At 40.6% G+C, this 23,393-nt stretch overlaps 1 protein-coding gene across 2 annotated transcripts; it reads left to right on the forward strand.

Moving 5' to 3' along the window:
* The first annotated feature begins 6,993 nt into the window (after nucleotides 1–6,993).
* Nucleotides 6,994–13,193, forward strand: LOC139070439 (uncharacterized). Of its 2 annotated transcripts, XM_070552660.1 has the most exons (5): nucleotides 6,994–7,553; nucleotides 11,265–11,322; nucleotides 11,431–11,559; nucleotides 11,693–11,827; nucleotides 11,960–13,193. In XM_070552660.1, exons 1-4 carry the CDS (start codon nucleotides 7,144–7,146, stop codon nucleotides 11,822–11,824), a joined length of 729 nt encoding a protein of 242 aa, XP_070408761.1. In that variant the 5' UTR covers nucleotides 6,994–7,143; the 3' UTR covers nucleotides 11,825–11,827; nucleotides 11,960–13,193. The 2 variants fall into 2 exon arrangements, with proteins under 2 accessions (XP_070408761.1, XP_070408760.1); XM_070552659.1 differs by lacking the exon at nucleotides 11,960–13,193 and having other exon boundaries at nucleotides 6,997–7,553; nucleotides 11,693–11,924.
* The last annotated feature ends 10,200 nt before the right edge of the window (nucleotides 13,194–23,393 follow it).

Raw genomic sequence — 23,393 nt, forward strand, 5'->3', positions numbered from 1 at the left:
AAGGTTTCCTTTAGTTTATGTTTTCTAACATCTGCCGTTATCATTTTCTACCGAGTCAGAACCAATCAACATTAATCAACCACAAGTCCCACTCAACGACTCTACCTGGCCATCTCCGAGTACCTACCCTAGTACAGGTTCTAGGTGGTCCCTGAAATGCTCTGGGAAGGGGTCCGGACATTTCAGCCGGCCCGTTGAAATGGAAACAGCTGCACACCGTGATCATCCGTCCATTTTTGGCCGCTTATCCGGAGTCGGGTCGTGAATGTGATCAATTGCAGCATCAGAGGACAAGAAAACGACTGAGAATAAAACCGGTCAAGTGAGTTTTAGTGTGTGGTCAGAATCGTTCGCTGCATAAACTGTCAGGATTACAAATCCAGCAGGTAATCTTGTAACTCAAGGCAGATTGGGAAAAGCAAACTAAAGAAATTCTGCGTCGTAGAGGAGGAGCAGCGTTGAGTCAGATTTACGTTACGCCTCGATCGCTGCACGTTAAACTAATTATTGCAATTAAGAAAAGCTTCATTTGTTGCAGTTATTGAATAGAGCAGGGGTGTCAAACTCATTTTAGCTCAGGGGCCACATTGAGGGAAATCTAGTCCCAAGTGGGCCGGACCGGTAAATAAAAAAAAAAACCTTCAGATTGTTTTCTTTGTTTTAATACAATCAATATAAAACAAGGCTGGAGCCTGAGGACAGTGTATCCAAAATAGTACAAGTACAACACCTGAAGTGTACTTGAAAAATTGAAAAAATAAATAAATAAACATTCCTTAGTGATTCAAAGAGCTTACAGATCACATGGCTAGATCAGTTTCATGCAGCACTTAAAGTATATTTGACTCATTTTACTTTACATCTTTTAGCTTTCACCGGCACATCAACATCAGAAGTCACATCCTGAGTGGCGGCCAACTTCAGGATGTGATTCAAGTTCTTGTGTGAGCCTTGAGCGCAGCTTTGTTGCATTTATACTCATTACAGAGGAAACTTGCTCACAATGATACGTTTATTTTCACTCTACATTGTAAAGTATGAAAATAAAGTTTACAAAACCATCTTGCGGGCCGGATTTAACCCGTTTGCGGGCCGGATGCGGCCCGCGGGCCGCATATTTGACACCCCTGGAATAGAGCGTCCAAGAAGTCTCCACTTCATTTCTGTCAGTAAGTAAAATTATATTCATGTATTTTAGGTCACTGCCGCTCTTGCACTAGCTGAGCTTAGATTTTAAGATGTACTGTTTAACCATGAAATTTAAATGTAATAGGGTAAAAGCCAGTGCATTTAACATAACGCTGCACTTTAGAAAATGGGTTGAAATATAACATGTTGGTGGAGCTGGGTTCCGACTATCGGTACGGTCCCCTCCCCTCAGCGGCAGCTCGGCGCATCTCAGATCGCAGCGTTGCTTGTCTGCTGCGCGGCTGCCGGCTTGTGGAGCTCTCGGGAGACCTCTGTGTTCCACCCGGTTTTACTCAGCGGTCAGCCCGGCGTATCGCTGACTCAGAAGCTCTGGTGTTGTGCACAGTTAACTCCGGTTGTAGCTAGGTAGCTATCTCCATTAGCTTAGCTCCCACCTCTGCGCTAGCTTTGGGTTAGCTTGTAGCTACATCGCTTCAGTTCGACAGGTGTCGTCATTTGATCCCAGCCTTACAGCCCCACCCTCAGCTCCACCTCTTTTCCCTTTTATGGAATCGTCTGGGCTTGACAGAACCTGTGACACGGTCAAAATGGCGGTGGTAGCCACCTCCCATTTTGGCACAAAAACGTATAATTGGAGCCCATGGAAACAAATTGTCCAGTATATATGGCAACGGTCTAGATGCCGTCTCTGTGTTTGATTACAGAAGCAGGTGCAGAACACGACTTTAAAACCCTGAATGTAAAAATAAAAGCTGAATCTTTCCTTGTGTTGCGCCTGTGAGTCCTAGTGTTGTTTTTCCTGTTAAGATCAACTGATTATAACTCACTCAGGAGTTCACAAGCCAAACATGTAAATCCCAGGAGACCAAAGTCCCACCAAGGCTCTGAGGAACGATAAATAAAACCAGCCGTATCTCCTGAAACCATCCTCACAGCATCTTGAGTCAGCTTCTGGCTCCAAACCCAAATCTGTGACCCGTGCAGTAAATAATCTGCTGTGCAATCCGATAATTGGGGTCTTACCTTGTATAAACATGTGAGGCCAATCTTTCACTGACTGCATAAAAGCTAAATAATTTAGCAAGCGCTGAAGCAAAAGCATTTTCCAAAGCACAAGGGTGAATCATGCTTTTGCTGCTGGCTTGTAGGTGAGGTTAAAGCCGCGTTTACAACCAGTTGCATCATTTGTCGACACAGTTTCTCCAGAGCTTTGTTTATAAAAGTAGAGTCTTCAGCAGGAAATCAGAAATAGAACCAAGGAAAGGTGCCGAACGACTAAAATGCTCTTCTGTAAATGATCTGCTGGAAATGGATTCAGGCATTTCTGTTTTCTGAGTCACCATTTCAGGATTTTCGCTGTATCACAAAAAGCATCTGGGTTATGAGGGACGCTGTTTTATACTGAGATTCGACGGACCGATACAGTCTGTGTGGTGAAAACCTTTTAGCCAAATGTGGGCGCGTCTGACGCAGGACACCCAAAACGGTCCGTGGTATTGTAGAAACCTCTGACCTTTACATTGTTTCATTACTACAATAATCTGTTGGAATAGTTTGAAAAAAGAAGTTTCATTTTGTGCTAAATGCAGCCCCCTTTTCTACCATAAGGTTTAGAGAGTCACCCTGCTCAGGAAAATGTAACGAATCAACAGAATAGATCAGAAAATTGTCAGAGAATTTTTCGGGAACAAAATTTAAGGTGAAACCATTTTTATGAAAAACTGACCTCGAGAGGGCCGTGCGTGCTTTAAGCAGCTCCAGGATCGACCACTGCGATGCGATACTTATGGCATCGACACACGGGAGGCGACATCGCCTCTCCTCCATTCACTTTCAATGAGACATGCGCGACAAAGCGATAATCGCGGGTCTCTCTCCTACCCAGCGAAACGCGAAAAACGTGTGTGGGAGATTTTGCACTCGTGCACGTGTCGTGCACGGACGACCCAGCGACGCGATCCCAGAAAGTTGAAACATTTTCAACTTTTCATCGCTGTCGCTCGGACGACGACCAATCAACGGAGGTTTCATTCACTGACCAATGAGCGGACATAATGCTCCGCACATCTCCGAGCAAACATGGAGGAGAAGTTGATTATTATTATGTTTTATAAAGTAAAATCAGAAGTAAGATTTCACATAACTCTAGCAGCACCTTGTGAAACATCATATCTACCGCTTTATTAACTCTGAACCGCTTCAATAACCTTAATTCCCTCCAACCTGACACAGCCAAACAAAACAACGGAAGTTTCGATTTCGCCATGGAACAGAACACGTAGCCGGCTTTGCCGCTGGCCGCTGCCGCAGATCGCCTCCCGTGTGACAGGTAATAAAAGCGACAGCAACAAATTTCGCTGATCGCGGTTGTTTGTCGCCTCCCGTGTGTCGAGCCCATTACAGGCAACCCTCAGCAGGCTGCAGCTGATCCAAAACATGGCCGTTCGAATTTTAACCGACCCCCCCAGACACGAGCACATCACTCTGATTTTGTCTGCCCTCCATTGGCTGCCTGTTTGTTTTCAAATAGATTTGAAGCTCTTATTGTATGTTTTGAATGCTCTCAGTGGTTTGGTCCACCCTACATCTCAGACTTGTTGAGTTTCAGCACTAGCAGTAGATCCACCACTAGTCGTGGCGGATGGCTGCTTATACTGAGCCAGGATTCTCTGGAGGTTTCTTCCTGTTAAAAGGGAGTTTTCCTCTCCACTGTCGCTAAATGCTTGCTTAGTATGAGGATTGCTGTAAAGACTCTTGACACTAGTCAGTGACTTGATGCAATTTGCTGGGTTCCTTAGACAGGAAACTTTTTTCTGATCGGCTTAATGACCTGACCTGTACTGGAATGTTTATTATGTGAAGTGCCTTGAGACGACTCTTGTCGTTATTTGGCGCTATATAAATAAACTTGAATTGAATTGAATTGAAATCCCGGTCTTCTTCCGTTTCTTTTAACCATTCCAAGAACAAGACATAAACACTGGGGCGACCGGGCTTTCTGCGTAGCAGCACCCCGAAAGTGCAACCAGCTCTGACCCTGGCCTTTAAATCTAAACTTAAAACCTTCCTATTCAGGAAAGCTTTCAATGCACAGTAATGTGCACTTTTATTTAAAGTTTTTGTGTGATCCGTTAAGCAATTACGCTGTCTACTTGACTGTTTTAAAGGGTCATTTAACCAATAAATGATGATTATTTAATTATTAGGAATTACTATGAAAAACCAGATAATATCAGAAAACATCTGAAATGATTTCAAAATATTGTAAAGATCTGTGAGGGCTTCTTGTGATTGCCGTTCCCCTGTACTGTTCCTTGAAGAGACACGAAGGTTGTGGCTGAATGTTAGTGAAAGCTGAAGCTGCAGCATTACCTCAGCTGTGTGTGGGACTACGTTAACTCATTCACTGCCATTTTCGTCATTTTAGATTCAACCGTTCACTGCCAATGATGACTAATGTCGTAATTTACATTTCTTTACTGTGTGGGCGTCAGACGAGCCCCCGCACCGTGAGAACAAACATCCCAGCTCTGAAGCCGATCTCCATTCGCATATGTCACACGTCACATGACCAGGAAGTAGAAAATCCATGTGTTAGGAGATCGTTTTGGGCCGCTGCTGTAAAAAAAGCGAGGCGCGAACCAGAAAAGCGTCTGCCGATCACAATTCAACAACGGATTATGAAAGAACGGGTAACGCTCGAAACTCGCGGATTCTTCCTGATGCAAGAGGTGAGTCTCAGCTTTGTTTTGGTTGTTTTGGCGTCGACATCATGCTAGCGCGCAACGTTCTGTCACTCTTAAAAAAACAGTAAAAACGGCGAGAGATGCTGGCAGCGAAGGGCTTTAACGATCAGGAAACGGCTGACAGCGAATGAGTTAAAGGTGCAATTTGTAAGAATAATAATGTGAAATTTCTCAATCCTGTTGGATGGAAGGTTTAACGGAAACAGATTTTGTTCATAGGTTTTTCTCATCTAGAAAAAAAACAAAAGAGTGATGTAAACGGTAAATGACCCGTATTTATACAGAACCTTTTTAGGGTTCTACAACCCCCCAAGGCACTTCACAACACAATCATTCATTCACACGTTGGTGATGATGAGCTACGATGTAGCCACAGCTGCCCTGGGACACACTGACAGAAGCAAAACTGCCGAACACTGGCGCCACCGGTCCCTCAAGCCACCACCAGCTGGCTAGGTGGGTTAAGTGTCTTGCCCAAGGACACAACAGCAGCATTCTCTGATGGAGCTGGGCAGCAGTAGCTAAACAGGTTGAGCGGGTTATCCAGTAATCAGAAGGTTGCAGGTTCGATCCCGGCTCCGGACAGAGAATTCTGCTGTTGTGTCCTTGGGCAAGACACTTAACCCACCTTGCCTGCTGGTGGTGGTCGGAGGGTCCGGTGGCGCCTGTGCTCGGCAGCCTCGCCTCTCATCCCCACCAGTGTATGAATGTGTGTGTGAATGGATGAATGATACACTGTAGTGTAAAGCGCTGTGGAGTACTTACTCTGAGAGGCGCTATACAAGTGCAGGTCACTTATCATTTATCATATAATTGTAACTAGTTATTAAAACACATTAAAGAATGTGAAACTACATAAATCAGACATCAGACTGCCAAAAAAGACAACAGTTCTTATACGTGAAGCCACATCTGTTTGTGTTAATGTGTAATCTGACTGTATAATTCCTTAGTTGTTATGTAAATGCATTCAGTCATTCATTCAAAATGTTGCTTGCTGTCTTTTAAATAAAGTTCTTATATTTTATTTTGCCCCATTTCATCAAAATAAAGAGCTTTTGAGGGTCACCGTTTATCAGTTGACATCTTAGCTTTTTTCATGTTTCCTTTTGAAATTCAAACATATTTTCTCTGAAAAGTGTTGATTGTTGGACTAAAGGACTACAACCGTTAAGACTACAACCGTTAAGACTACAACCGTTAAGACTACAACCGCTAATGGGCTCGACACACGGGAGGCGACATCGCCTCTCCTCCATTCATTTTCAATGAGACATGCGCGACAAAGCGATAATCACGGGTCTCCCTCCTACTAAGCGAAACGCGAAAAACGTGCGTGTGAGATTTTGCGCTCATGCACGTGTCGTGCACAGGTGACCCAGTGACGCGATCCCAGAAAGTTGAAACATTTTCAAAATTTAATCGCTGTCTCTCGGACGAGGACCAATCAACGGAGGTTTCATTCACTGACCAATGAGCGGACAGGATGCTCCGTACATCTCCAAGCAAACATGGAGGAGAAGTTGATTATTATTATGTTTTATAGTAAAATCAGAAGTAAGATTTCACATAACTCTAGCAGCACCTTGTGAAACATCATATCTACCGCTTTGTTAACTCTGAACCGCTTAAATAACCTTAATTCCCTCCAACCTGACACAGCCAAACAAAACAACGGAAGTTTCGATTTCGCCATGGAACAGAACGCGTAGACGGCTTTGCCGCTGGCCGCTGCCGCGGGTCGCCTCCCGTGTGTCAGGTAATAAAAGCGACGGCGACAAATTGCGCTGATCGCGGTCGTTTGTCGCCTCCCGTGTGTCGAGCCCATAAGACAACAACCGTTAAGACAACAACTGTTAAGACAACAACCGTTAAAACTACAACCGTTAAGACTACAACCGTTAAGACAACAACCATTAAGACCAGGGGCAGATTAAGGACTGAAGAAGATCCGGGGCTCTCTCTCTCTCACTCACTCACTCACTCACTCACTCACTCACTCACTCACTCACTCACTCACTCACTCACTCACTCACTCACTCACTCACTCTCACTCTCACTCTCACTCTCTCACACACACACACACACACACACACACACACACACACACACACACACACACACACACACGTGACACGCACTAGTCAACATCATATATATTTGTCTTGTACCACATAATTTTTAATCTGAAGCTACATATTAAGCATATTCAGGACAGAGTATTGTTCCTGTTAGTGTTTAGTGTGAGATGATAGTAAATATTCCCTTTCTTTCTCCAACAACTTTACCTGATAGTAAGCTAACTTTAGGCAAACCAGCAGCACAACAAATATTTTCTAATAAGACTCACAAACCTGAGTCAACACCAGTCTCATCAAAGCTGGGGTTCTGTCGCAGTTCTTTTGGTCTAAAAAATGTCCTTATGTCCATCTTTACACATGTGTTTCAGGCAGAGTGTAGAAGAAACCAGGCACTGCAGAAGAAGCGAGTAGGACCTGGCTGCAGACATCAGCTGGTGTGTCGAGAGCAAGATGGCGTGTCATTACTTTTACCGGAAAATCGACGAGCGAAAGACCTCGGCAGGAAGTTGGTCCTTTTTTGGCGGCCGCTACGTTGTTTTTGTTTCAACCATACTCGGCGGGTTTCAATTGAGGAAAGGTAAGGATAAGGATGATAGATAAAGAAAGAAGGATAAGGATGAAATTAACTAATTGTTGCAACCGTTCTTAGTTCTTAAATGTAGGCACTGTAGCGTTTAAAGCTTTACCAGAGAATTATTGCAAAGGCACCGTGTTTCATAGCTAATTGTATCAATATTAACACGCAGTCTTAAAACTAATGCAGGGAGATCACAAGCTAGCGAACACAAAAGCTACATAAATAAAGCTATAAGCAATTGTAGCTTAGCTTTAACTTAGCTATTTGATTTTTCTGGTCTCCCTGTTTGTTAAAACAGTTAAAGTAATAATATTAACTTTATATATAATTTAGATATGATATAAAGACCACGATTTCTAATACTGACTTGTAGGGCTGCAACAACGAATTGATAAATTCGATGAAAATCGATTACTAAAAGCGTTGGCACCGAAGTGCGTCATCGATTCGTTGTGTCGCACAACTCTTCCAAAAGCGCCCCCCCTTCCCGCCCGCCGTTGCGCGCAGACCAGAGCAAGTCAGATCAGCGCGAGGGAGAGCCGCAGATCAGCGTGAGGGAGAGCCGCAGATCAGCGCGAGGGAGAGCCGCAGATCAGCACAAGGGAGAGCCGGCAGATCAGCGCGAGGGAGAGCCGGTACCGGCAGATCAGCTCGAGGGAGAGCCGGCAGACTTGCGCTGCTGCGAACCGGTTCCGCATTGTTGCACAGCGATCCAGGCAGCTGCTTCCAGCGCACGGTCCATTCTCAAAGTGGCGCAACCAAAAAACTATAATTAGCACACGATCGTTCTTGTCTGCACATGTTCTCTATTTTCTGTCTTATTTGTGCCTGAAGCTCGCTACTGCGGAGCTCATCACCTGTGCTGTGGTGATGTCACCTCACGCAGCATCGAAAACGCGCTCTGCGCTTTTCGGTCAGGAGATCCCTTTGATCTGCTCAAAAGTAACTGATGAGGTGAAAAAGTAAGAATCCAGGCAGCAGTTTTTCTGGAGAATTAAGAGGAGATGCAGGAAGATGAGAGACAGACAGGACAGGAAAATAGTTAAATAAAAACAAGAAAACAAAACAAAAGTGTTGAAAAGTCAAATGTAGGTAGATTTATTTCCACTACACGTTTTTACCAGTAAAAAACAATAAGTTCTACACATGTCATATTTATACATCTGATACAATTCAGATCACCTTCAAAACTCAGTCACACACCCAGGGCCGTTTCAAGACATTTTGGGGGCCAAGGCAAAATGCCCCCCCCCCCCCCCACCCCCCAAATAACTGGGCTCCCCAGAAGCCTCTGTGTAATTCATGCCCTCTCCAGTAGTGTTAGTTATATGGTGTTTATAAAAGCCCCTCAGACATTACTGACATGTTCTAATATTATCAGATGAAAAACTAAATTATCAGACATGCTGTCTCATCTGCTTCTTTTATAAACTTGCAAAAAGTAACAAAACCATTTGAAAGCCACTATTTGTGGATTCTCTGAAAGTTTCCATGGAGTGTGTGACAACTTATTTTTTCATTGATCCTATCGTCTAATCTCACAGCTGAAACAAGCATCCTTAATAATCTGTGCACAGGAAGCTTACCGATGCTGTAGTAAAACAAAAGGTATAATAATTTATTATTAATAAAACCTTGTTGCAGCACTAAAGCAGAAAAATTAGATTTTGCATTAAATATGCAAAATATTTACATATGAATAGTTTTAGAGCCCTTTAATTGGCAGAATCTGATATTAATTTAGTTCTTACAAAAAATGGGTCCCAACATGGTTTGTGTGGCGTTGCCATAGTGTGACGTCATAGGCACAGATCCCCTGTCCTCTTGTTTGGAAATGGAAATATGGTCACCCTACATTAAACAAACTGTCCACCCGGGCTTTTGCGCTGCACAGAGACGCTTCGCTGCCTATGACTTTGAACGTCAGTTGAGAGTCAGTCTCATGCAGACTGACCAATGAAGAGAGGGCCTCAAGTTAAGACCCTCTCCTCATTGGTCAGTTCACACAAGGTGGGTCAAAGGTTACTCTGGGCGGGTTACGTGTTGTCAGGCATTCAAGTATTGAGTATATTTACTGCATATTACAGTAAAATATTCTGTATGTGACCACATTATGGTGATCCTTGGGTCGTGATGATGGAGCCCTTGAATATTGTTGCCCAGGGTACAACAAAGTGTTAATCTGGCCCTGGTTCCGCCGTCACATTCCCGCAGAAACTGGTTGATCACACCGGGGCCAGACTACTAGCATGTGGTTTTACAACCACAATGTCCTCAGAAGCAAAAACGCTTTTAAAAGGGAGGGAGGAGTTCTAACTGTTGCTGCAGGCGTGTTGTGTGAGAGTGCAGTTATATACTGGTTAATATATTTTTGGGTTCAGTTGCTTTCATGTGGCCTAATGTGAGTCTATTTGGGATCATTGGAATGATCAGCAGCATTTCTTGATGTGACTTTATGGCAGTTGCCCAGGGCATCATCACAAGGAGGATGGCATTCATTTACTTTTGTTTTATTTGGTATTTTTTCAGTCATTTTTGGAAATAGTGATCAATTTTGATTAATTCACAGCCAATGTTTAATTACATTTAAAATAAATGTCAACAGATGAGATCAAACAAAACAGATGAGAATTGCCCTTAAGCTGTTTAACTTGGACCAAGCATTTTAGGTCACAGATAGATGTAGCTTAGGGTCTCTGTCTATACACCTTATAAGACAATTTAGGTGATGGCATGTTGTTTTTCTGCTATTGAACTGTTTTCTAATAATGTTGTGTTAAATAAAGTGAAGGAAGGAGAGAAATAACATTTCCCTAGCAGTTTTTAAAAATTTCCCCATGTAATCCGATTAATCGATTAATCGTGTCGAGACCCCATCCGATTAATCGATTATCCAAATAATCGTTTGTTGCAGCCCTACTGACTTGACTGAAACGTTATTAATACCCTTTTTAATTAAAAAGCGTAGATTTTCAGAGATTTGTAAGTGGTTTCAATCACTAGTTTTCATACGAGGCTAAAGTTAGCTTCCGATTCGGGAAATGGCTAAAGGGCTAATACACCCAATTTTTCTCTACTCTGACCATTTTTATTTTGCTCTAGCTCAAAACCTGCAATACATACACTCTTCAAACCTGTTTTAAATTATTCTGGGCTCGTAGGAATGCATAAAACATAGTTTGTGATTTGTGAAACCTTCCTCTGATTTGTGAAACTTCAAAAAGACAGATTTATGAATTTATTTTTCAGCATCTGGCCCACACTGGAACTGGTCCTGTGCACCCAGAAATAAAATGTATTTTCTGGACAAGCTTAGCTTTCAATATCTCTAAATATTTTTCAGTTATTGTGTGTGGTGTGCTGGGTCATTCTACTGTGGTTGCACAAATCAGGTGTCCTGCAACAGGTACAATAACTTTGAAATAGTAGCCGCTTCTCTAATTAATGCCGCCCTCCTTCTGATTCTGTTTCAGAATAATCCTATCCTTATAAAAAATAGATATTTTTGTTGACTGACTGCTTTGATCGGGTTTGGTTTATATTAATATTACCGGATTTAAGCACATGTAGCTGCAAATCATTCAGGAGTTACAGGCCTTAAATATAGATCTAAAATGAATATCGGACTTCTTCAAGTGACCCTGACAAAACTCCTTACATGTGCTTGTATTCTTCATTTGCTAATAAGATTTATTTTTATCTAAATTACAGGACAATCGAAGCTTTGAAAAATGGAACCCAGGCAGTGATTTCAGATGGTGAAATCAAGGTAATGTTTAATTATAATAAATTAAGACTCTAAAATTGGACATAGGATAATGCAATCCCTTGTTATTTGTGGTAATGTTGCTTATTTTTAACTCTTGTCTCTACTCAGACTTTGTATAAGGATCTCTGCAGCGGTGGAGTGAAGTCTGGCCTCACGTATCTGTGGCACAATCCAGGTGTCTCGCTTAAATTAAAGCAAAGACTAAAGCCACTGATGTTCCACTTTGCTGATGCACAGGTAAATGTATACTGACTTACAATAAGCTGCATCACATTTATTTATGTGGATGCATGGTCAGTGGGCCACCTGTGTCTGTTGTCTAATGCTGAGAGGAACGTTTTGTTCATTTTTATGTTAACGTGTTTTATAGGTTGACGAGCTGACAGAGCGGATTGGTTCATGCTCAGGAATAGATAAACTAATAAAGAAGAGAGAGTTCCAGTTTCTGGACTTGGTGTTTGATGTCCTTGTTCCAGAGGTACAACGCAGGCTTCAGCAGTGATTGGTATAAAAGTTACTTTTCGAAAACATTTGACAGTGTATGAAGTAATCCTTAACAGAGTTTGGTGGCAGGAGAATCTCGTCTCTGCTTTTTGCGGATGATGTGGCTCTGACCTTCAGCTCTTGCTCCCTTCAGCTCTTGCTGGGTAGGTTCGCGGCCGAGTGTGAAGCGGCTGGGATGAGGGTCAGCACCTCCAAATCCATGGTTCTCGACAGGAAAAGGGTGGCTTGCCAACTCCGGGTCGGGGGAGAGGTCCTACCTCAAGTGGAGGAGTTTAAGTATCTCGGGGTCTTGTTCACGAGTGAGGGTAGGAGGGATCGGGAGATCGACAGGAGGATTGGTTTGGCGTCTGCAGTGATGCGGACGCTGAGCCGATCTGTCGTGGTGAAGAGGGAGCTGAGCCAGAAAGCCAGGCTCTCGATTTACCAGTCGATCTACGTCCCAATCCTCACCTATGGTTATGAGCTTTGGGTAATGACCGAAAGAACGAGATCGCGGATACAAGCGGCCAAAATGAGTTTCCTCCGTAGGGTGGCCGGGCTCAGCCTTAGAGATAGGGTGAGGAGCTCGGACATCCGGGAGGGACTCGGAGTAGAACCTTTGCTCCTCTGGATCGAAAGGAGCTAGTTGAGGTGGTTTGGGCATCTGGTCAGGATGCCTCCTGGACGCCTCCCCGGGGAGGTGTTTCAGGCATGTCCTGCCGGCAGGAGGCCCCTGGGTCGACCCAGGACACGTTGGAGAGGTTACATCTCCAATCTGGTCCGGGAACGCCTTGGGGTCCTGCCGGAGGAGCTGGTGGAGGTGGCCGGGGAGAGGACGGTCTGGAGCTCCCTAGTTGGGATGCTGCCCCCACGACCCGGACCCGGACAAGCGGAGGAAGACGACGACGTTGAAGTAATCCTGCATGTTTTTCAGGTAACAATAAAAGTGTTGGAAAAATGGGAGGGGATGAATCGTTATGCAGCTGAGAAAGCCATGCTTCAGCAAATTCATTTGTACCCAAAATAAAATGGTTGTGAAATCAAGTGTTTCTTTGGTTTTATTGTCTTTCACTCAAAATAAATACCAACTAGCTAAATAGTTATCAGCTGTAGTAGTTAAATTCTGTTGCAATGAGCTGCTGTGATACACAATAGGACAGTGTTATGGATATTTAATAACTAATTTTTGTTGCTGGTGAGAGAGGAGTGTTGCTGAAATGTTTTTCACTGCTTCTGGGAGTCCTGTACTTTAGCAATTGGTGTAGGTCAAAAGTTCATCTTGGGCTTAACAATAAAACTGAATATTTAGCCAGTACTATTTTGTTTGCACATTTTGAAAAGTCTTAGTTTAACGTGTTCTCATTTTATCCATGTGTTTTTTCAATTCACTTTACAGCCTTTTATTGTGTGTGTGTGTATATATACATATATGTGTGTGTGTGTGTGTGTGTGTGTGTGTATATATATATATGTATGTTTGTGCTACTGTCATAAAAATTCCCTGTCTGAAGAACAAAGGGATTTAATATTCAATTTTCATGCAACGCAGGTAACAACGTTACTTAAGTTTGCCAGTCCAGATCTGAAGAGAAAAAAAAATCCGAAATAAAAAGCTTTTTCCGGTAAGTTTTGTTTTTTTAAAAAACTACTTCCAGTGAAAGTAATGACTTCTGGTTAAGGTAATGACCCACCGTGTAATGTTTCTCTTAAATGTGTACAAATCGAAGAGAAAAACGACACGGTATGGTTTTGACAAATCCAAACTACTTTTGTGCTTTGTCAATAAAGCGTATTCAAGAAAAAAAACTACTTCCGGCAAAGGTAATGACTTCCGGCGAAGGTAATGACACTTGTTTTTCCGGATACGTCATTTCCTGTCACGGCAAAGACGCCAGCTGATGTCTGCAGCCAGATTTATTTATTTATTTATTTTTATTTTTATTTTTTTTATTTAGTAAATTTACAAACAAACATGGCACCTTGACAATGTTAAGTTCAAAACTTAAATTCAAAAGGAGCAGTTAATATAACATTTGTAAGTATCCAGTAAAACAGAACAACAAGAGACAAAAGAACATGAAGAACAAGTACAGCTTTCAATGAGGGTACAGCATATATCATATAGAATTATGAAATCACTTTGGAAGTTCAGCTAACATGTTATATAGATTTTCACTATATTTGTTGAGTTGTTTCAGGGATTTTAAATAATTTTGAAATTCTATTAAAAAAAACATTGAAGACAGGGGATGATTGCAAAATTCGTTGTTTATGGATAAAAAATTTGGCTAAACAGAGGATGATATTATAGCAGTGTTCTTTATCTTTATTATTGAATATAATCCCAAATATTATCATATCTTTAGTGATGTGAACTGGGAGTGGTATTTTAATTCTGATCCACATCTCTAGCTTTTTCCAGAACAATTGTGTTTTCTGATATTCATAAAATATATGATCTATAGTTTCTATGTGATTTTCGCAAAAAGAGCAGTTGTTGCAATCAGTATTAAAACAAGCTCTTAACAACTCTTTTGAAGGATAGATTGCATTCATTATTTTAAAGTGGGTTTCTTTAGCTTTCGGTGGTATAGGTAATTTTAGGTAGATAGTTCTTATTTTCTCAACAGATATTTTATCAAATTTGTAAATTATGTTATTTTTGTTTGTTTTTCCAGGAAAAAGAGATTCATTTAAGGCTGATCTTATTGTAAGATTGTTGCATTTTCTGTCAGTTAACAGAAGACCTTTAATAGATAAGATAGGAAGGATTGGAATAGAACATTGATGTTTTAGATATTCTTGGGCTTGGATGATAAACTGTTTTGGAAGTGCATTATGTAACCTGTTAAAGTCAAGCTCAGAAGCCTTAAGATTGTATCTTCTGCAGAAATTGTCATAATTCAAGAGCTGACCATCTACATCCATTAAGTGTATAATAGACCATATATTGTTATCTAACCAATCTTTATAGAATAATGATTTGTTTCGGTGCAATATAAATTGATTGTTCCAAATGATTATAGAGTGTGGTGAGTAGTTATGTACATATATCATTTTCCAATACAATAAAATTTGTTTATGGAACTCTGAAAGTTTAATGGGGAGTTTGTTTATATTGTAGTCAGTTAGGAGAAGAATTTTTAAGCCACCAATTTTGTTAAAGATGTAATTGGGGATACTATACCAAAAGACGTCTGGGTGATTTAACCAAAATTTTAACCAGTTAATCTTTAGGGTGCCATTAAGACATTCAAAGTCAATGGCCTTTAAACCTCCATCTTTTATTTCTTTAGTCATATGAGCCTTTTTAAGGTAGTGTGGTTTGTTTCTCCAAATAAAGTTAAAGTTTGTTTGATTTATTTTTTTAATTAGGTCGTTTGGTAAGGCAAGGTTACAGGTTGGGTAAACTAATCTTGATAGACATTCCATTTTGGTGAGATAGATACGACCTAGAATAGAAAGGTCACGTTGGAGCCATAGGTTAAGTTTAGAATTTCCTTCTTTAAGTTTATTTTCAAAGTTTAAGACTGAATTAAGTTTAGGGTTTTTGTTAATGGTCACTCCTAGATATTTAACCTCAGATTTTATAGGGATATTATGTATTTCTTTTAACATTGTGTCGTGAATTGCTAGAAGTTCACATTTTTTTAGATTTAGGTTCAGACCTGAGGCCTCAGAGAAGAGTTGAATCTTTTGGATGGCTATAGAAATTTGTTTAGAATCCTTTAAAAAAAAGCGTGGTGTCATCTGCAAGTTGACTTATAATTAGATCAGTGCCTAGAACATTTAATTTTGCAATGTTATCACAGTTTTTTAAGTACAATGCCAACATTTCGGTAACCAGAATGAATAGATATGGTGAGATTGGGCAACCTTGTGGGATTCCAACATTAATATTAAATCTAGGGGTGGTGTTTTTTGGTAGGATGACACAGCTGTTTATGTTGTCATATAGGCCTTTAATTAAGTTGATAAAGTTGGTACCAAAACCCAGGCGTTCTAAGACTGAGAAGATGAACTGATGTTCTACAGAGTCGAAGGCTTTGTAAAAGTCTAAGAAAAGTATGAATCCATTGTCAGTAATCAGATCTTTGTATTCAATTAAGTCCATTACCAATCTAATGTTATTATGGATCGATCTGCCTTTTAGAAAACCGGATTGTGATTCACTGACAATATCTGAAATTCCTGACTGGAGGCGTAAGGTAAATATGTAAGTAAGCAATTTATAGTCCGAATTTCTAAGTGTGATGGGTCGTCTGTTTTCAATATTTCTTGGGTCTTTGCCTGGTTTGGGGATAGATATGATGATGCCTTGTCTCATCGTGGGTGGAAGAGTAGAATTATTAAAGATTTCCGAAAAAACTTCAAAGAGTAAAGGTTTTATGTCCTCCCAGAAGTGACGGTAGAAGTTACCTGTAAGGCCGTCTGGGCCAGGTGCTTTATTAATCGCTAATCTTTTGACTGCCTTATCTAGTTCGCTCATTGTAATTTCCTTTTCACAGGTATTTTGGAAGGAGTCATCTATTTTAGGGATGAAGGAATCAATATGGTTTAGAAAAGCATTAGAATTTGGGGCTGAAAATTTAGAAGTATATAAATTTTGGTAAAAGTTGAAAATTTCTTGTCCTATTAATTTTTCATCCGTGGATTCAACATTATTTATTAGTAAAGAGTTTATAGAATTTCTTTGTTGTCTTCTTTTTTCTAGGTTACAGAAATAAGCAGTGTTTTTCTCACCTTCCTCAATCCATTTGGCTCTCGATCTAATGAAGGCTCCTTTAGTTTTTTGTATGTACATGTTATCCAACTTTATTTGAAGGGTTAGGACATTTTGCTTGTCTATCTCAGATGGATTAGGTTTATTGCAATATAAGTTTAATTTTTGTATAATGTCTAATTCTAAAACCTGAAGTTCGTTTTTAAGTTGCTTACTAAATGAAATGGAAAGTTGTCTGATTTTGTACTTTAAAAATTCCCATTTAGTGGTTGGACTGTTTAAATCTTTTGAGTTTACAATATCTGTAATAAGTGACTTTATTTTTTTACAGTAATGGTCATTTTGGAGAAGGCAAGAGTTAAATTTCCAATATTTGTTTATTCTATAAGTGTTGTTTTTCGGCTTAATTTTAAGTGATATAAGGTAATGGTCCGTTAGTGGGGCAGCAGATATATCAGAGATGAAGTCATATAATAAAAGTAAGTCATTAGTAATACGCCAATGGTCGATCCTTGATTTATTAGTTGAATTAAGCCATGAGAATTTCTGAGTGACTGGGTTAAGGTGTCTCCATATATCCATAAAATTATGTTCTAAACAGAAGTTGGTAAATAATGGATTTGGGTAGCTTATCTCATATTTAGATGGCCATCTATCCAGAAATTCATCCTGAACAAGGTTGAAATCTCCTCCAATAAGGACATTATTGGTGGAATGTTTGGCTTTTAGATGGTCTAATCGTAAACCTATTTCTTCCAGCAATATTTTATTTTGAGTTAAGGTATTATATCCATATATATTTACTAGAATAAAAATAGAATTTTCTATGTTTATGGTAAGAATTAACCAACGGCCAACAATATCATTCTCAATAGAAGTAATTTTACCTCGAAAGTTTTTCAACAAGATGGCAACCCCAGCTGACCTTGAAGAGCCATGAGAAAAAAAGGCTTCATCTCCCCATTGCTTAGTCCAAAAGTTGCTGTCTTCATGTGTAGAATGAGTTTCTTGTAAAAAGGTAAACACAGCATTTTTCCCTTTGCAGAATAAGAAAAGGCTTTTCCTTTTAGTGATATCTCTCAACCCTCTTGCATTGATAGAGATTAACGAAAGTTCGCTGTTTATAATAACCATATAATGAACAAAAAAGAACAATATAGGATGAGCTAACCTAAAGCAATAAGAGAACCTAGGTAGCAATCCCCAAAAACTATAATCTGAGTGAACAACATTTATAACATTTGCGGATCTGTATCCTCATACAACTACAACTACATACATATGTAAATAATCATAAGTGGTCTCATTTTCACTTACACATGTTTATGTTAAACTGGCTAGGGTGTAACCCGCTGTCCATTGATGAAGGCATATGGACCTTTAAAGGTGGTTTTCAGCCCTGCTTTTCTCGCTTGTTCCACCCTAGGCCATACCGCAAGACGTGCTTCACGGTCCTCCTTGGTGAGGTCCTCGGCGAATCGGATGTTGAGCTCTCTGCATGTGGGATGTTGTTTAGTGGATCTCCAAAGTTCATCTCTGTAGAAACAGCTGGTGAATTGTATGATGACTTGTCTTGGGTGATCAGGGTTTTTGGGGCCGATACGGTGAACAGAATCCAGAATGAAGTTAACCTTCTCCTTCCAGCTGGGTTGGATCTTTTTAATGATGTCCGCTACACTTTGTCTTGTGTCCTCCTCTTTGTCCTCTTTTAACCCTTTGAGCCGTAGGTTCCATTTTCTTTGGTATCGGTCTAGGTTTGAAGCTTTGTTTTCCAAGTTGTCAACTTTTTTGGTTAACACTTCATTTGTGGTTTTCAGCTGAGTTATTTGCTTTTCCATCTGCTTACTTTTCTCTTTACAGTCTTGAATTTCAGCGCTGTTAAATTCAACCGCTTTGGCAATGTTAGAGATGGAGAGTGTATTTTGTTTGAGGTCAGCGCCAAAGCTTTCCATCATTTTTTGTAGACCTTCAATGGCGGCTAGTAGTGCACTGTTGGATACATTAGAGTCGGTTTCTTCTTCTCCTTTTTGTTTTTTGTGTGATGTTGTGGCTTTGCAGGGTGATGAAAGTGGGTTTTTATTACCTCTTGAGTTGGTGTCCATATTTTCCGAACCAAGGTAGTCGTGAGTTAGCAGGGCTTTGTGAGCTTTGCTGTTAGCTTTAGCCATTTCTTCGTGTTTCACGTACGGCCTCATCCACTCTTGTTTAGCTAATACCAGTACTAGTTGTAGAGGGTAGTTTTATATTCCCGATGAGATTTTTCATTAAACATTAAGTAATAATAGTTCTTAAATTAGACCATTCTTTGAGGTTGCTACCGGAGCTCCTAACAGAACGTCTGCTCCTTCCGCCATCTTGCCTCCCTTCCGCCGCCGTGTAAGGACGTTGTCGACTCCCATGTCTGCAGCCAGATGCTCTTGGAAGAAGCCGGTGTCGGTACAGGATCTGCTCGGGTGCAAGATCGGCTCGGGGTCCGTCGACTGCCGATGACGACTAAGTAGTTGATTGGCTGAACATGAACCTCACGGAATTACGTAATCACGTTACGTTGTTATCACGTTACGTTGGTCCAGGCAAATCTTTCTATTGGAAAGATGGACAACTTTTACAAAGAAATCCATCATTACCTCTTTGAAAATACACTTTTAGCATAGAGCTGCATGTATATTAGGGCTGAACGATTAACTGCATGTGCAATTAAATTGCGATGTGACAAAAGGAGATTTTCTAATCTCAAAGGTTGCAATTTGGCAGCGAGTGGTTAGCGCAATGCTAATATACATGGAAAAACCCATAGGAATGCTAATGGTAATATTGCCGATTACATTATTACAAATTATGAATTAGAAACGTGCCAAATGATTACATTTGGAGTCTAATAGAAAGTAAAAAATACCATCAATCAAATAAGTACAGACAGATATTTTAGTAAAGCCAGGAGATTTTTTTATCACAAAGGCTTCAATTTGGCAGCGAGTGGTTAGCGCAATGCTAATATACATGGAAAAACCCATAGGAATGCTAATGCTAATATCGCCAATTACATTATTACAAATTATGAATTAGAAACGGGCGAAATGATTACATTTGGAGTCTAATAGAAAGTAAAAAATACCATCAATCAAACAAGTACAGACAGATATTTTAGTAAAGCCAGGAGATTTTTTAATCTCAAAGGCTGCAATTTGGCAGCGAGTGGTTAGCGCAATGCTAATATACATGGAAAAACCCATAGGAATGCTAATGCTAATATCGCCGATTACATTATTACAAATTATGAATTAGAAACGTGCCAAATGATTACATTTGGAGTCTAATAGAAAGTAAAAATACCATCAATCAAATAAGTACAGACAGGTATTTTAGTAAAGCCAGAAAACTTTTAACTCCAGAGTTTTGGCTAGCAGCTATGAGCGTAACTGAACTACTCATGGACAAGACGTCAAAAACTCTAAACACAAAATACTTAAATAAACGGGACACACTTCTTTCCTGCAAATACAATTTCACAGGTGTTGCTAATACCTATGATTCTTCAAGGGATGTGCTCAAAGAGGAGTTCAACATTATGAATAAAATAGTGTTTTATTTTACAAATACCATTATAAACACAAACTTACGTCTTAAGAAACATTATTTTAATAACGAAACTGCTAAATTCTTTCCAACAGTATAGATGTGTAGTGTATTTTGTCCGAGTCGGTTTGCCGTACTTTGACGTCATCAGCAGTCGAAGGACCCCGAGCCGATCTTGCACCCGAGCAGATCTTGTACCGACACCGGCTGCTGAAGGGCTTCTTCTTCAGTGGTGGAGGATCAGGCAGGCTGTATACAAACTATTGCTAGCTGCTCCCTCTCTGTTGGACTTTGGTACTGCATTTTACTTCCACGTTTGAGATCCGGGGCTTTTCATTAAAGAATCGGGGCTTGAGCCCAAGTAGCCGGGCCTAACGCCGCCCCTGGTTAAGACTACAACCGTTAAGACTACAACTGTTAAGACTACAACCAAATCAAAATAATCATCGTCAACGTGCTAACGAAACTTTTACGAACATGGTATCGTAACTTCTGTAAGTCTTACGTTCAGCCAATCATCTACTGTGACTAATTTGCAGACGCAGGACCCGGAGCAGATCTGGTACCGACATCGGGATCAAACCTACAACCTTCTGATTACTGGACAACCCGTTCTACCTCCTCATGTAGTAGCGGCTGTTTACAATAAGGGGTTGCCGAATCTGCAGCACAATTATTGCTGCCGAAATTAGGTTTTTGGTTTAGCTCTTTCTTCACTGCGACAGACTGTTCACCGGTCTCTCCATCCAGCGATCATGAAGACACCAAAACGCTTCAGCTCTCCCTCTTGAGGCAGAGACTCCCTCCCAAACTAAAGGGTGGTCCCACGATCTCCTCAGCAAGACTGCAAGGGACAAGATCTGAGCAACTGTTCCATGACCCTTGAGTAGTCACTCTGCAGTTCTCTTGTTTAAAACCCTTCCCCTAAAAAAGATCATTAGGTTAAAAAGGAAAGAAAGCTAAGAGCAAGAGTGAAAACAAGACATTAACAAACCGGTAGTGCAAATGGAGATTCAAAGCAAAAGAGCACAGAGGCGATGATCCGTAACAGCCTCATGATACAGAGACGAGCTGCAGGGTCTTTGTCCCTGAAGGGCTCTTTATCTTCTTCCTGTGGAGGTTTGAGTCGGTGTACCGGGGGTTTAAACGCTGGAGCTCCACGGTCGTGACTAAAGAGGTCATTGCTTCATTTCCCTGAGGGAATTAAACCTAATGGTTTATCAGTAAATACCAGAGCCAGGCAGAAGCACAGGAGCAGCTGTGCATGAGGGCATGCCTTTCAGGACGTATGAATGTAAATATCTTATCATAAACTATGACTCAGCATAAAATCTGGAGACACGTCAGATGAACACATGAAGGGCAGTGAGCTGAGGGTGAGCACTGAGTTACAACTCCTCGTAAAACGAAGCCTGAACTTTTAACGTGGATTAAATCACAGATTTTTTTAATTTAGATTTTATTTAACTACTGATTTTAATTTGAGTGTTATGGTCACCTGTGAGCCCTGATCAAAGATAATTATTTTACTCTTCAGTAACGAGGTTTGGATCACAAACAAAAGATAACCTGATATAAACTCACAGAATGAAAGATTACAGAGATTAAAACATCAAATGTAAAGAGAGGAAAGTGAGCAGCATCAATAAACACACAACAGAGTAAAGGCTGGAAACACATTTATGACTCGGCAGAAAAGCTGCTTTAAATGTACGCCTCTGCACCTTTTTTCCTTTTATGAGTTTGCATTATAAATTATTCACGTCCTTCACCAATTTTAAGGAGAAGTGTGCACAAGCTAGCACAATTTTCTGAGGTCCTAGTGAAATATTTGTTGTACACTTTAGCCGAAGTAGCAGCACGTTGACTCTAATTTTTCCTTATTAGTTTTGCATGTGTGTGTTTAAGAAGCGTGAACACACACATCACTTTGAAACCTAATACTACCATAACTGCATGTTTAATGCTGAACTGTGGCAGTAACTGCGCAGATAGAGAGCACTTGCACACAGAATTACACCACGCATAGTTACAATATGTTCTACCGCCATGATACCGACAAAAAAAAATCTTCTTCTGCTATATGTTTATGTTTAATGGTATTTTATAATTTTCTGATTTTATTTTTCTGATTCTAATCTATTTCTGTTTTAAGATCATTATAACTTTATGTCTTAGGGCAGGGGTGTCAAACTCATTTTAGCTCAGGGGCCACATTGAGGGAATTCTAGTCCCAAGTGGACCGGACCGGTAAATAAAAAAAACTTCAGATTGTTTTCTTTGTTTTAATTCAATCAATATAAAACAAGGCTGGAGCCTAAGGACAGTGTAGTACAAGTAGAACACCTGAAGTGTACTTGAAAATTTGAAAAAATAAATAAATAAATAAATAAATAAATAAATAAATAAAAACATTCCTTAGTGATTCAAAGAGCTTACAGATCACATGGCTAGATCAGTTTCATGCAGCACTTAAAGTATATTTGACTCATTTTACTTTACATCTTTTAGCTTTCAGCAGCACATCAATATCAGAAGTCACATCCTGAGTGGCGGCCAACTTCAGGATGTGATTCAAGTTCTTGTGTGAGCCTTGAGCGCAGCTTTGTTTTATTTATACTCATTACAGAGGAAACTTGCTCACAAACATAAGTTTATTTTCACTCTACATTGTAAAGTATGAAAATAAAGTTTACACAACCATCTCGCGGGCCGGATTTAACCCGCTTGCGGGCCGGATCCGGCCCGCGGGCCGCATCTTTGACATCCCTGTCTTAGGGGCTCGACACACGGGAGGCGACAAACCACAGCGATCAGCGAAATTCGTCGCCGTCGCTTTTATTACCTGACACATGGGAGGCGACCCGCGGCAGCGGCCAGCGGCAAAGCCGTCTACGCGTTCTGTTCCATGGTGAAATCGAAACTTCCTTTGTTTTGCTTGGCTGTGTCAGGTTGGAGGGAATTAAGGTTATTTAAGCGGTTCAGAGTTAAAAAGTGGTAGATATGATGTTTCACAAGGTGCTGCTAGAGTTATGTGAAATCTTACTTCTGATTTTACTATATAAAACATAATAATAATCAACTTCTCCTCCATGTTTGCTCGGAGGTGTACGGAGCATCCTGTCCGCTCATTGGTCAGTGAATGAAACCTCCGTTGATTGGTCCTCGTCCGAGCGACAGCGATGAAAAGTTGAAAATATTTCAACTTTCTGGGATCGCGTCGCTGTTAGGACTGTCGTATTCCTGTAATGTAAAACAGTCACGGGTGTCTGTCTTCCTACAAATGTTT

The sequence above is a fragment of the Nothobranchius furzeri genome, chromosome 6 (assembly GCF_043380555.1).
Source record: "Nothobranchius furzeri strain GRZ-AD chromosome 6, NfurGRZ-RIMD1, whole genome shotgun sequence".
Lineage (NCBI taxonomy): Eukaryota > Metazoa > Chordata > Actinopteri > Cyprinodontiformes > Nothobranchiidae > Nothobranchius > Nothobranchius furzeri.